This window comes from Cibotium barometz, chromosome 59, assembly GCF_041138505.1.
Source record: "Cibotium barometz isolate CiBa-2024 chromosome 59, ASM4113850v1, whole genome shotgun sequence".
Classification (NCBI taxonomy): domain Eukaryota; kingdom Viridiplantae; phylum Streptophyta; class Polypodiopsida; order Cyatheales; family Cibotiaceae; genus Cibotium; species Cibotium barometz.
Genome location: NC_141104.1, coordinates 39,166,488 through 39,178,835, shown reverse-complemented (window position 1 = coordinate 39,178,835; position 12,348 = coordinate 39,166,488). Strand labels below are relative to the sequence as shown.

The window sequence follows — 12,348 nt, the reverse complement described above, 5'->3', positions numbered from 1 at the left end:
CCCGCTCTTCCCCATACCATCATACTCAAACGTGCTCCAATGGGGACCAAACTTTGCAAGCATGTGGGAAGGACCCACCCCCACATGCTTGTAAAGTTTTGTTACCATTGGATCATATTTCGGTTAGCAATTAGCACCTAGTGCGAATTCTTCAAGTCTCTTGGTGCTTTAAGAGGCCATGGAAAATCCAGCTCTTCCTCCCCATACCATTGTACCCAAACATGCTCTGATGGGACCAAACTTTGCAAGCATGTGGGGGGACCCACCTCCACATTCTTGCAAAGTTTTCTCCCCATTGGAGCATGCTTGGGTTAGTAATTAGGGCCCAGTGCGGATTTTTCAAGTCTCTTGGTGCTTAAGAGGACATGGAAAATCCCACTCTTCACCATGCCATCGTACCCAAACATGCTCCGATGGGGATCAAACTTTGCGAGCATGTGGGGAGGACCCACCCCCACATTCTTGCAAAGTTTTATCACCATCAAGGCATGTTTGGGTTAGCAATTATAGCGCCCAATGCAGTTTTCTCATGTCTCTTGGTGCTTCAGAGGCCATGGCAAATCCCACTCTTCCCCTTAGCATTGTACGCAAACATGCTCCTATTGGAAGAGAGGGAGAGACAGAGAAAGAGGAGCAGAACCCAGAGCCTACAGGCTCACCTTCTTCTATCTATTACTTTCACACTCACACACATAAAAGAGACATACGCTTCTTATATCTAGCTGTGTGACTGGCTTATTAACTACAACACACATGTCCAACTGTACCTAGCTGGTGTCATTCATGATCAAACAACATAAAGACAACACACGCGGTGTGGAGCTGGAGCTTGACTTCCAACACTCCCCCTCAAGCTCAAACCATCTGCAACACTCCAAGTAGCTGCCTAAAATAGATGAACTTATCTTTACCAAGTGATTTGGTAAAGATGTCCACTACTTGGTCTTCAGTCTTCACATGCAGCAAGTTAATCTGCTCTGCTAGTACCATTTCTCTGATGAAATGGTAATTAACTTCAATGTATTTTGATCTTGCATGGTATATAGGATTTCTCGCAAGCATAACACTGCTCAGATTGTCACAATACAGCTTCACTTTGCTATCCAAGTAAATCCCAAAATCATTCAGCAACTTTTGTAACCAAACAGCTTCACAGGTCGCTAAAGCAGCACCACGATACTCAGCTTCTGTACTAGACAATGCAACTGTAGGTTGTTTCTTACTTTGCCAACTGATCATGCTGCTACCCAATCCAAATGCATAGCCACTAGTTGACCTTCTGTCACTCATAGGCACAACCAGCCCAGTCAGCGTCAGTATACCCTGTCAAGTCAAGGGGTTTCCCATATGCATAAAACAGCCCATAATCTGTCGTAGCCTTTACATATCTCATGATTCTCCTGACAGCATCCAAATGCAGTTTGCGAGGCTTCTGCATGAATTGACTAATCAGTCCCACAGCATAACTCAAGTCAGGACGTGTAATAGTAAGGTAAATCAGGCTGCCCACCATCTGACGATACATGGTTACATTCTCTATTTCAGCTCCAACATCAATCTGCAGCTTGACATTTTGCTCCAGGGGTGTATCCATAGCCTTGCATTTAGCCATACCATACTTTTGTAACATGTCATGAGCATATTACTTCTGTAGCAACCATATGCCTTGAGGTGTCGACACTACCTCAATTCCCAGAAAATATTTCAACTCACCAAGATCTTTGACTTTGAATTCATCCTGCAAACATGATTTAATTTCAGTAATCCCACTTTCATCATCTCCAGTAATGATTAAGTCATCAACATAGACAACTAGAAATACATAGCCATGATCTGTCTTCTTCATAAACAAATTGTGATCTACATCACCCAACTTAAACCCATGTTGTTGTAAATAGCTGCTACTTCGAGCATTCCATGCACTGGGTGCCTGTTTAAGCCCATATAATGCCTTTTTCAGCCTGCACCATACGCTGGAAAATCCGGATGCTGTCTCACTCTGAGCTTGCCTCTCATGAGGCCGCACATAACGATTCTGCCTAGCACCTGGCGTCATGATAGACGGAATCCCCAACTCACTGTCCAAGCTATCACTGCTGGATGACTCATAACCTGCAGTAAGTGGTCCTGTTACATCTTCAAACATTTTTTCTTTTCCCTTATCCAATCTCCCCCTCACTGACATGTCCGTGTTAGTGGACATAGGAGTGCGATTCCGCAATCTGCCAGACCAAGGACTCACTATAGATGATACATCACCTGGCTGACCACTCATGGATGTACTAACTGCAGGGGTATTTTCAGCATTACTTGTGCTGGATGATCCATCAGTAGGCACAACAACTGGATTCCCATACCAAGAAGCTAATTCGTCAAAGACAACACCTCTGCTTATCAGTGTCTCATGTGTAGACGGTACATAGCATTTATAGGCTTTCCTTTCCTGTGCATAACCCAAAAACACACTCTTTACTGCCTTAGGATCCAATTTCTTTCTCTTTTCATATAGTATATGCACATACGTAATGCAGCCAAACACTTTCAAGTGCCTAATGTCAGGTTCGATTTAGCACATAGACAGTAGTCATCATTGCTTCAGCCTAGTAAGCATTAGGCAAACATTTTTCATTCAACATAGCTCTAGCTGACTCCATCAGTACCCTGTTTTTCTCTCTGCAACACCGTTCTGTTGCGGTGTATAGCTGCAAGTGAGCTGCCTTCTTATCCCATACTTTGCAAGCAAGATATCTGTCAAAATCCTTAGAGACATATTCTCCGCCTCCATCTGACCTAAGACAAGATACGTAGTAGCATGCTGTTTGAAGTGTCTGAAGACATCAAACACGTCATCTTTATGCTTCAGTATGTACAGCCAACTCATTTTCAGCATGCTGTTTGAAGTGTCTGAAGACATCAAACACGTCATCTTTATGCTTCAGTATGTATAGCCAAGTGTACCTGCTGAAATCATCAATGAAAGATACATAGTAACGAGCTCCTCCAAACAAAGCATTATGTGACGGACCCCAAACATCAGAGTGCACCAACTGTAAGGGTCTCGAGCTATTCTTTACATGCTTCATGAAGGGAAATCTTGCCTGCTTTCCAAACTGACATGTAGGACACATACATGACCAAAGTCATTATACTTGAATTTGGGCAATCCAAGTACCACTTCCTTCTGTTGCATAGATTTCAGCTTTTGTACATTGACATGGCCAATCCTCTTGTGCCAAATCTCAACATCCCGAATAGCACCCTCATCATGTGCAAACATGGCTACCTTAAGTTCAGGAATGGATGCATCCAAGTGAACATCCTGCCATCCCTTCTGCCTCTAGCAATTTGCAACCATTACCATATTCTTCAATAAAGCATCCATCTTTATTGAATCTCACTTCCTACAGATTTTGTTCAGCCATCTATCCCACACAGACAAAAGATTCTTTGTTATTGACGGTACATGTAGTACATCATGCAGGCTCTTCTTCTTGCCATTAGGCATCATCAACGGAACAATTCCTGTGTGCTGTATATCATGCTGGGTGTCGTCCTCAGTACACACATAACCATGTGAACCTACAACGAACTCATCAAACCACTCTCCATGGGGTGTCATGTGATTAGAAGCCCTAGAGTCAATGTACCATCTCTCATCTCTATTCTGTCTTGGTGCATTCTTGGACACATGCTGCATGGCAAACAATCTGTCAACCTGCTCATCATGAGAACTGCTAGAAGATGCATAGTGCCCATGCTGTTTGCCCTTTGCCTTCATATCTCTTTGCTTCTTGAAACAATCCTTTTCTATGTGTCCATATTTACCACAGTAATGACAGTCTTTGTCCCTGTTAGATTGATCATTTGACTGCCATGATCCACCACCTCTGCCACGGGGTGATCTCCCCCTGCCTCTAAAGCCGCCAAATCCACGCTGGCTCTGTGTATCTGTATCATGCCAATTACTCTGTTGTTGCTATCCATAGGTGTTTCGAGTATCACCATGACCTCGAAATGAAGCACGGCCTCTACCGCCTCTGCCACGCTGGCTAGAGTACAAAACAGTGTCTCTACTCTAAGACGCACTAGAACCTGTATTCAATCCAAGCTTTACCTCCTCATGCAACAGCAAAGCAACTAGCTCATCCCAGTCAGGGGGTTCAGCTCTAATAGAAATAGATGTATCGAATGCTTTGTATTCCTTGCCACGTCCATTCAGTGTGACAGCAATCATATCATCTTCAGACACCTGTGATCCAATGGTGGCAAGGTTGTCTGCTATGGTCTTAACCTCTGTCCGTATAAACCTGGATGCTTCTGCCACTTCTAGACATGTTGTTGAACTGTTGTTTCAATTGAATCTTCCTTGCATGTGCTATATTTCCATAGTTCTTCATAAGTATGTCCCATGTATCCTTTGGGGACTCACATCCAATGATCTGTATTGCCATGGCATCAGATATACATAAAGAAAACTAGTAGTGTAGCACTTTGCATGCTCTCTCTGTCCACTGCTTTTATGAGCTCTTCTCTGATCTTGTGTCGGTCTTTCAGCCATCTCAGGTTCAGCGTCATCACACCTGTACATAGATCCCAATATCCTCTGCCAACCAAAAAGTTTTTCATTCTGAATTTCCACAAGGCAAAATTCTTGTTATCCAACTTCTCTCCAACGATCTGGGTAATATTGTTAGTGCCCTGTGCATTAGCCATGGTTCAGTAGACTATGTCTGTGTCAAATGCCTGACTTCCTGCAAGCCAACAAGTATGACTGACCAAGTGCAGTCCTTAACTGTTTATGATAGTTTTTCTGCAACAAATTCACTGTCAAAACCAGGGTATTTCAGCCCATCAGTAGCTCAAAACAATCCACAAATAAGTAGTCCCACCTGTAGGTAAGATGGTCAATACATATGCTATGTAATTGCTTCAGCTTTATCTCCTGCAACTTTACTGTCAGAGTGCATACATGCAGTCTATAAACTGTAAACTGTCAGTGTGACCAGCAGCTTATTCAGTACCAAAACTAAGTCGTATACATGTCATACATGTCCCAAACCTTCATAGACATCTGCTAGTACATGTAGCAGTCCAAACATAACCATATGGGCACAAATCAGTGCATAGACAGCAAGTAGTACAAGTGTCAAAACCCTTGCTCATAGGTTGCAGTCTCAGCAAATATTCAGCATAACAAGCTTTATCTAGCTCCACAAAGTCCACAAATCATAACATACATTCACTGTTGTGTGTTGGGTTCAATACATGACCATATGGGCAACTACAAGTATGCTGTATACATGTCAAGATTGCATTCACTGTTAGCAACTAGCCAAGACAATGTCACTGCATTAATTTCCAGCGTTAAATTTCTACCTCAAGCCCACAAATTCAGTGCATGAATGCTTTGCATATTCCTATGCTCCAACGCTGCCTTCTGGGTACAGTAGAGAGATCAGATATGCATTCAACAATGTAATAGCATGTCACAGCTATCTAGCACTTTCCACAGTGTATATGCATGCAGCCAAAGTGTTGTTCTCTCCAGGCAAAATCCACGCAGACAATTCATGTGTAAAAAATGCAATTGTTGCTCCAAACTGATGACGACCAAGCACTCTAATGTGCTCAATGAAGCTCTTGTATCCTCCCAAACAAGCTACAAAACAAAGCTTGAGCAACAACAAGCTTAACCAATCAACACATACCTTACAGGATGCAATATCGGAGAGTCTTCAGCGCTTCAAAAACTTCAGCGCTTTTGTTCTTCAGCGCCTCCTGCTCCAGAGAGCCCACCTAACCGAGCTTTGATACCATATTGGAAGAGAGGGAGAGACAGAGAAAGAGTGGAGCAGAACCCAAAGCCTAGAGGCTCACCTTCTTCTATCTAATACTTTCACACTCTCACACATAAAAGAGACCTACGCTTCTAATATCTAGCTATGACCGGCTTATTAACTACAACACACATGTCCAGCTGTACCTAGCTGGTGTCAGTCACATGATCACACAACATAAAGACAACACACGCGGTGTGAAGCTGGAGCTTGACTTCCAACAGCTCCGATGTGGACCAAACTTTGCAAGCATGTGGGGGGACCCACCCCCGCATGCTTAGAAAGTTTTTTCCCCATCGGAGCATGTTTGGGTTAGTAATTAGCGCCCAGTGTGCAGATTTTTCAAGTCTCTTAGTGCTTAAGAGGCCATCGAAAAACCCGATCTTCCCCATACCATTGTACCCCAAACATGCTCCGATGGGGACCAGACTTTTCAAGCATGGGGGGGGACCCACCCCCGCATGCTTGCAAAGTTTTATCCCCACCATCGGAGCATGTTTGGGTTAGTAATTAGCATGCAGTGCAGATTTTTCAAGTCTCTTGGTGCTTAAGAGGCCGTGGAAAATCCAGCTCTTTCCCATACCATTATACCCAAACATGCTCCGATGGGTACCAAACTTTGCAAGCATGTGGGGGAACCCATCCCCACATGCTTACAAAGTTTGGTCACCACCATCGGAGCATGTTTGGGTTAGCAATTAGCGCCTAGTGTGTTTTTTTCAAGTCTCCTGGTGCTTAAGAGGCCATAGAAAATCCCACTCTTCCCTATACCATCATACCCAAACAAGCTCCGATGGTGACCAAACTTTGCGAGCATGTGGGGGAGACCCACCCCGGCATTGTTGCAAAGTGTAGTCACCATCAGAGCATGTTTGGGTTAGCAATTATCGCCCAGGGTAGATTTTTCAAGTCTCTTGGTGCTTAAGAGGCCATGGAAAATCCCGCTCTTCCTCATACCATCATACCCAAACATGCTCCGGTGGCGTCCAAACTTTGTGAGCATGTGGGGGGGACCCACCCCCACATGATTACAAAGTTTGGACGCCACCGGAGAATTTTTGGGTTAGGAATCAGTGCGCCCAGTGTGTTTTTTTCAAGTCTCTTGGTGCTTAAGAGGCCATGGAAAAATCTGCTTTTTCCCATACCATTGTACCCAAACATCGATGGGGACCAAACTTTGTGCGCATGTGGGGGGGACCCACCCCCGTACACTTACAAAGTTTGGTCACGGATCGTATTTGAGTTAGCAATTAGCCCCCAGTGCAAGTTTTTCAAGTCTCTTAGTGCTTAAGAAGCAATGGAAAATTGCGCTCTTCACCATACCATCGTACTCAAACGTGCTCGGATGAGGACCAAACTTTGCAAGCATGTGGGGGGGGTCCCACTCCCACACGCTTGGAAACTTTGGTCACCACCATCGAATTATGTTTGGGTTAGCAATTAGCACCACACCTAGTGCGAAGTTTTCAAGTCTCTTGGTGCTTAAGAGGCCATGGAAAATCCCGCTCTTCCCTATACCATCGTACCCAAACATGCTCTGATAGGGAGGACCAAACTCTGCAAGCATGTGGGGGGGACCCACCTCCATATTCTTGCAAAGTTTTTTTCCCATTTGAGCATGTTTGAGTTAGTAATTAGCGCCCAGTGTGGATTTCTCAAGTCTCTTGGTGCTTAAGAGGCAATGGAAAATCCCGCTCTTCCCCATACCATTGTACCCAAACATGCTCGGATGGGGACCAGACTTTGCAAGCATGTGGGGGGATGCACCCCCACATGCTTACAAAGTTTGGTCACCATCGGAGCATGTGTATGCTACCAATTAGCACCCAGTGTGAGTTTTTCAAGTCTCTTGGTGCCTAAGAGGCCATGGAAAATCTCGCTCTTCCCCATACCATCGTACTCAAACGTGCCCTGATGGGGACCAAACCTTGCAAGCATCTGGGGGGGACCGACCCCCACACGCTTGCAAAGTTTGGTCACCATCGGATCATGTTTGGGCTAGCAACAATTAGTACCTAGTGCAAAGTTTTCACGTCTCTTGGTGCTTAAGAGACCATGGAAAATCCCGCTTCTCCCCATACCATCGTACCCAAACATACTCTGATGGGGACCAAACTTTGCAAGCATGTGGAAGGGGGACCCAGATCGAGATTGTTGCAAAGTTTTCTCCCCATTGGAGCATGTTTGGGTTAGTAATTAGCGCCCAATGTGGATTTCTCAAGTCTCTTGGTGCTTAAGAGGCCATGGAAAATCCAGCTCTTCTGCATACCATCGTACCCAAAGATGCTCCCATGGGGACCAAACTTTGCAAGCATGTGGGGGGGGACCCACCCCCACATTCTTGCAAAGTTTGGTCGCCGTTCGGAGCATGTTTGGGTTATCAATTAGTGCCCAAGTTGGATTTTTCATGTCTCTTGATGCTTAAGATGCCATGGAAAATCCCGTTCTTCCCCATACCATCGTACCCAAACATGCTCTAATGGGGGTCAAACTTTCCAATCATGTGGAGGGGGACCCATCCCCACATGCTTGCAAAGTTGTTTCCCCATCGCAGCATGTTGGGTTAGTAATTAGCGCCCAGTGCTGATTTTTCAAGTCCCTTGGTGCCATGAAAAATCTCGCTCTTTCCCATACCATCGTACCCAAACATGCTCCGATGGGGATCACACCTTGTAAGCACGTGGTGGAGACCCACTCCCACATGCTTACAAAGTTTGGTCACCATCGGAGCATGTTTGCATTAGCAATTAGCTTAAGAGGCCATGGAAAATCCCGCTCTTTCCCATACCATCATACCCAAACATGCTCCGATGATGGCGACTAAACTTTGCGAGCATGTGGGGTTCGACCCACCCCCACATACGTATAAAGTTTTGTCACTGTCCTAGGATGTTTGGGTAAGCAATTAGCTCCCAGTGTGGTTTTTTCAAGTCTCTTGGTGCTTCAGAGGCCATAGAAAATCCCGCTCTTTCCCATACCATCATACCCAAACATGCTCAAGTGGCGACCACACTTTGCGAGCATGTGGGGGAGACGCACTCCCACATTCTTGCAAAGTTTGGTCACCCCCATCAAAGTATTTTTGGGTTAGCAATTAGCGCCTACTAGTGTAGATTTTTCAAGTCTCTTGGTGCTTAAGAGGCCATGGAAAATCCCGGTCTTCTCCATACCATCGTACCCACACATACTCCGATGGGCGACCAAACTTTGCGAGCATGTGGGGGGGTATCCACCCCCACCTGCTTGCAAAATTAGGTCACCATTGGATCATGTTTGGGTTAGCAATTAGCACTCAATGCGGATTTTTCAAGTCTCTTGGTGGTTAAGAGACCATGGAAAATCCCGCTCTTCCCCATACCATTGTACCCAAACATGCTCTGTAAGATTCCTCCCCCAACCCCCTTTTTGATGTCTAGTATATTCCCCTGTAATCAATTCCCTTTTCTGAAATATAAGAGATCTTGTTTGTGGTTGTTTTAACCTAGAGAGAGAAAATATTCTAGAGAGAGAATATTCAGATTTTGAATATTTTTGGATAGAAAAATATCTCTTATAATTTAGATGAGTTCCCCTGAAACAGAAATTTAAAAAAAATTTCCAATGTGCAATTGGAATTAATTGGAAATAGGTATAAAGAACCTTAGCCTAAGGGTCTAGATTTTCATAAATCTTTAGACTATGGTCCAATTAAGGTTCCTATGGGCCAATAGCATCAATCCATGTGTAGGGAGGAGATAAATCCAAATTGTAAAAGAAGATACCCAAAAATGAGTAAATGCTCACATAAGATGAAGAGTTGAAAATGTACAAGGTTTATTAGTAAATAAACACATATGTAAGGAAGGGGAGTTCTTTAAAAGAGGTACATATTTCACATAAGATGAAGAGTTGAAAATGTACAAGGCTTATTAGTAAAAAAAAACTATGACACATGTGTAAGGAAGAGGAGTTCTTTAAAGGAGGTGCATATTTCACATAAGATGAAGAGTTGAAAATGTACAAGGTTTATTAGTAAAAAACTATGAGCAATACAATTTTGACACATATGTAAGGAAGGGGAATTCTTTAAAGGAGGTGCATATTTCACATGCTTGAATGAGTTTTAAACTCATAAAAATTGAGATATTTCATCTCTCCTCTCTCCTCATTCAAGTCTAGTTCCAAAAAGTTAGCTTAACTGACCTAAAAATGGTCAAAAAGTGACCAAACTGACTTGGAAAATTCTAGAATCAGTTTGTTTGGTTAGGAGCTCAAATTTTCCTATAAATAGAAGCCTCCCCTTGTTGAAAAGAAACATAGTCTCTTATGCCTTGTTACTCTACTCTACCTAAGCCAAAATATATAGTCTCTTATGCTTTGCTACTCTACTCCAAAATATATAGTCTCTTATGCTTTGTTACTCTACTCCACCTAAGCCAAAATATATAGTCTCTTATGCCTTGTTACTCTACTCCACCTAAGCCAAAATATATAGTCTCTTATGCCTTGTTACTCTACTCCACCTAAGCCAAAATATATAGTCTCTTATGCCTTGTTACTCTACTCCACCTAAGCCAAAATATATAGTCTCTTATGCCTTGTTACTCTACTCCACCTAAGCCAAAATATATAGTCTCTTATGCTTTGTTACTCTACTCCACCTAAGCCAAATTAGATAGTGTCTTATGCTTTGTTACTCTACTCCACCTAAGCTAAAATATATAGTGTCTTATGCCTTGTTACTCTACTCTACCTAAGCCAAGAACTGTGAATTCTTTAATAATTCACTAGTTTTTGATACTTCTCTCTTTCTTCAATCCCCATTGGTGGCTTCATCAACATACTAAACCAATTGATTGGTTGGGGGCCTCTACCGTGAATAAAGAATCAAGCAAATCATAAGGTAAGTATATTGAATTTTGATCTTTTCTATAATTTCTCAATGATTCTCTCTTCTCAACCCCTCTCAAGCTTGAGAAGTTTAATTGGTATGGTTTTTTTAAATGCTATTGAAGTTAATTGGTGAATAGTAGTGAAGAGTTACATAATTTAATAAATGCTATAGAAGTTAATTTCCATTTATGTTTAAATTCTAATGGTTTTTATGTAATTTCTCTCTCTCACTCAAGAAATGGTCATACTCATGACCCATTCTCAATCCAAATGAAGCTTTTCATAAAGCCTTTCCTTAATCCAAGATTAAGCTATGCTTGAGGCCAAATTAATGGCTTTTTGCTATGCTTTTAGTTTATGCACATTGATGATTCAATCCATTATGGATTGATGACCCAATTAGAGACCATTCTAATTGTTTTCTTAATGATCCAATTAGAGACCATTATGGATTGATGATCCAATTAGAGACCATTCTAATTATTTCTTTAATAATGAGCTTTATCCCTTAGAAAAAAATTGAGATTTATCAGTCATAGTAGCGGAGCTATGGCAAAATTTTTATAGAAATTACGCATAAAATAAATTCATTCAAAGCATAAAAAGATGACTTCCTACCATATCCTAGGAACTATCATCCTAGATTAATTAAAAGAATATTATTATGCATGGAGATATGGATGTTTGCATGTAGATGTAGAGGTATGGATGTGAGTGTGAATGTGGAGGTGGATGTATGCATGTAGATGTAGATATATAGATGTAGATGTGGATGTGGAGGTGGGTGGATGCATGTAGATGTAGATGTATAGGTGTAGGTGAGAATGGAGACGTGGATGTATACATGTAGATGTAGATGTATAGATGTAGATGTGAATAGAGATGTGGATGTATACATGTAGATGTAGATGTATAGATGTAGATGTGGATGTGGAGGTGGGTGGATGCATGAAGATGTAGATGTATAGATGTAGATGAGAATGGAGATGTGGATGTATATATGTAGATGTAGATGTATAGATGTAGATGTGAATAGAGATGTGGATGTATACATGTAGATGTAGATGTATAGATGTAGATGGGAATGGAGATGTGGATGTATACTTGTAGATGTAGATGTATAGATGTAGATGTGAATGGAGATGTGGATGTATGCATGTAGATGTAGGTGTATAGACGTAGATGTGGATGTAGAGGTGGATGTATGCATGTAGATGTAGACGTATAGATGTGGATGTGAATGTGGAGTGGATGTATGCATGCAGATGTAGATGTATGGAGGTGAATGTGAATGTGGATGTGGATGTATGCATAGGGATGTAGATGTATGCATATAGATGTGAATGTACGCATATAGTTGTGGATGTATGGATGTGATTATACGATTGTGATGTGAGGGAATCTGAAGTGATGAGATGGAAATGATGTGATGGGATGAGTATACATATAAATGGAATATGGAATAAGTAATGTAGATTGAGGAGGGATAATGTGGAAAAATGAAAGTTAAAATAGAAATTGTATTGTAAACTGTTTGTAAATGCTGTTTGTAAATGCTGTTTGTAAATGATTGTTTTATGTCAAGAATGCTGGGGGGAGCATTTTGACCGTCTTGTGATTAAGGTCGTGATGAGAAAGT

At 42.2% G+C, this 12,348-nt stretch overlaps 1 protein-coding gene across 1 annotated transcript; it reads right to left on the bottom strand.

Annotated features, from left to right (window-relative positions):
* Positions 1–855: 855 nt before the first annotated feature.
* On the bottom strand, positions 856–4,451 carry LOC147605784 (uncharacterized). The gene is made up of 10 exons (XM_086793648.1): positions 4,308–4,451; positions 4,115–4,249; positions 3,826–3,948; positions 3,473–3,715; positions 3,215–3,337; positions 2,959–3,110; positions 2,661–2,790; positions 1,685–2,443; positions 1,406–1,597; positions 856–1,323 (listed from the first exon to the last, which is right to left on the bottom strand). Exons 1-10 carry the CDS (start codon positions 4,449–4,451, stop codon positions 856–858), a joined length of 2,469 nt encoding a protein of 822 aa, XP_086649774.1.
* Positions 4,452–12,348: the final 7,897 nt, after the last annotated feature.

Excerpts from the sequence above, each read along its gene's own strand:
- LOC147605784 (XM_086793648.1), bottom strand. The coding sequence starts at position 4,451 with ATGGCAATACAGATCATTGGATGTGAGTCCCCAAAGGATACATGGGAC. Across the intron at positions 4,250-4,307 it reads GAAGTGGCAGAAGCATCCAG|GTGTCTGAAGATGATATGAT; the intron begins GTTTATACGGAC and ends ATTGGATCACAG. Across the intron at positions 2,444-2,660 it reads GTTGCAGAGAGAAAAACAGG|GAAAGGAAAGCCTATAAATG; the intron begins GTACTGATGGAG and ends GGTTATGCACAG.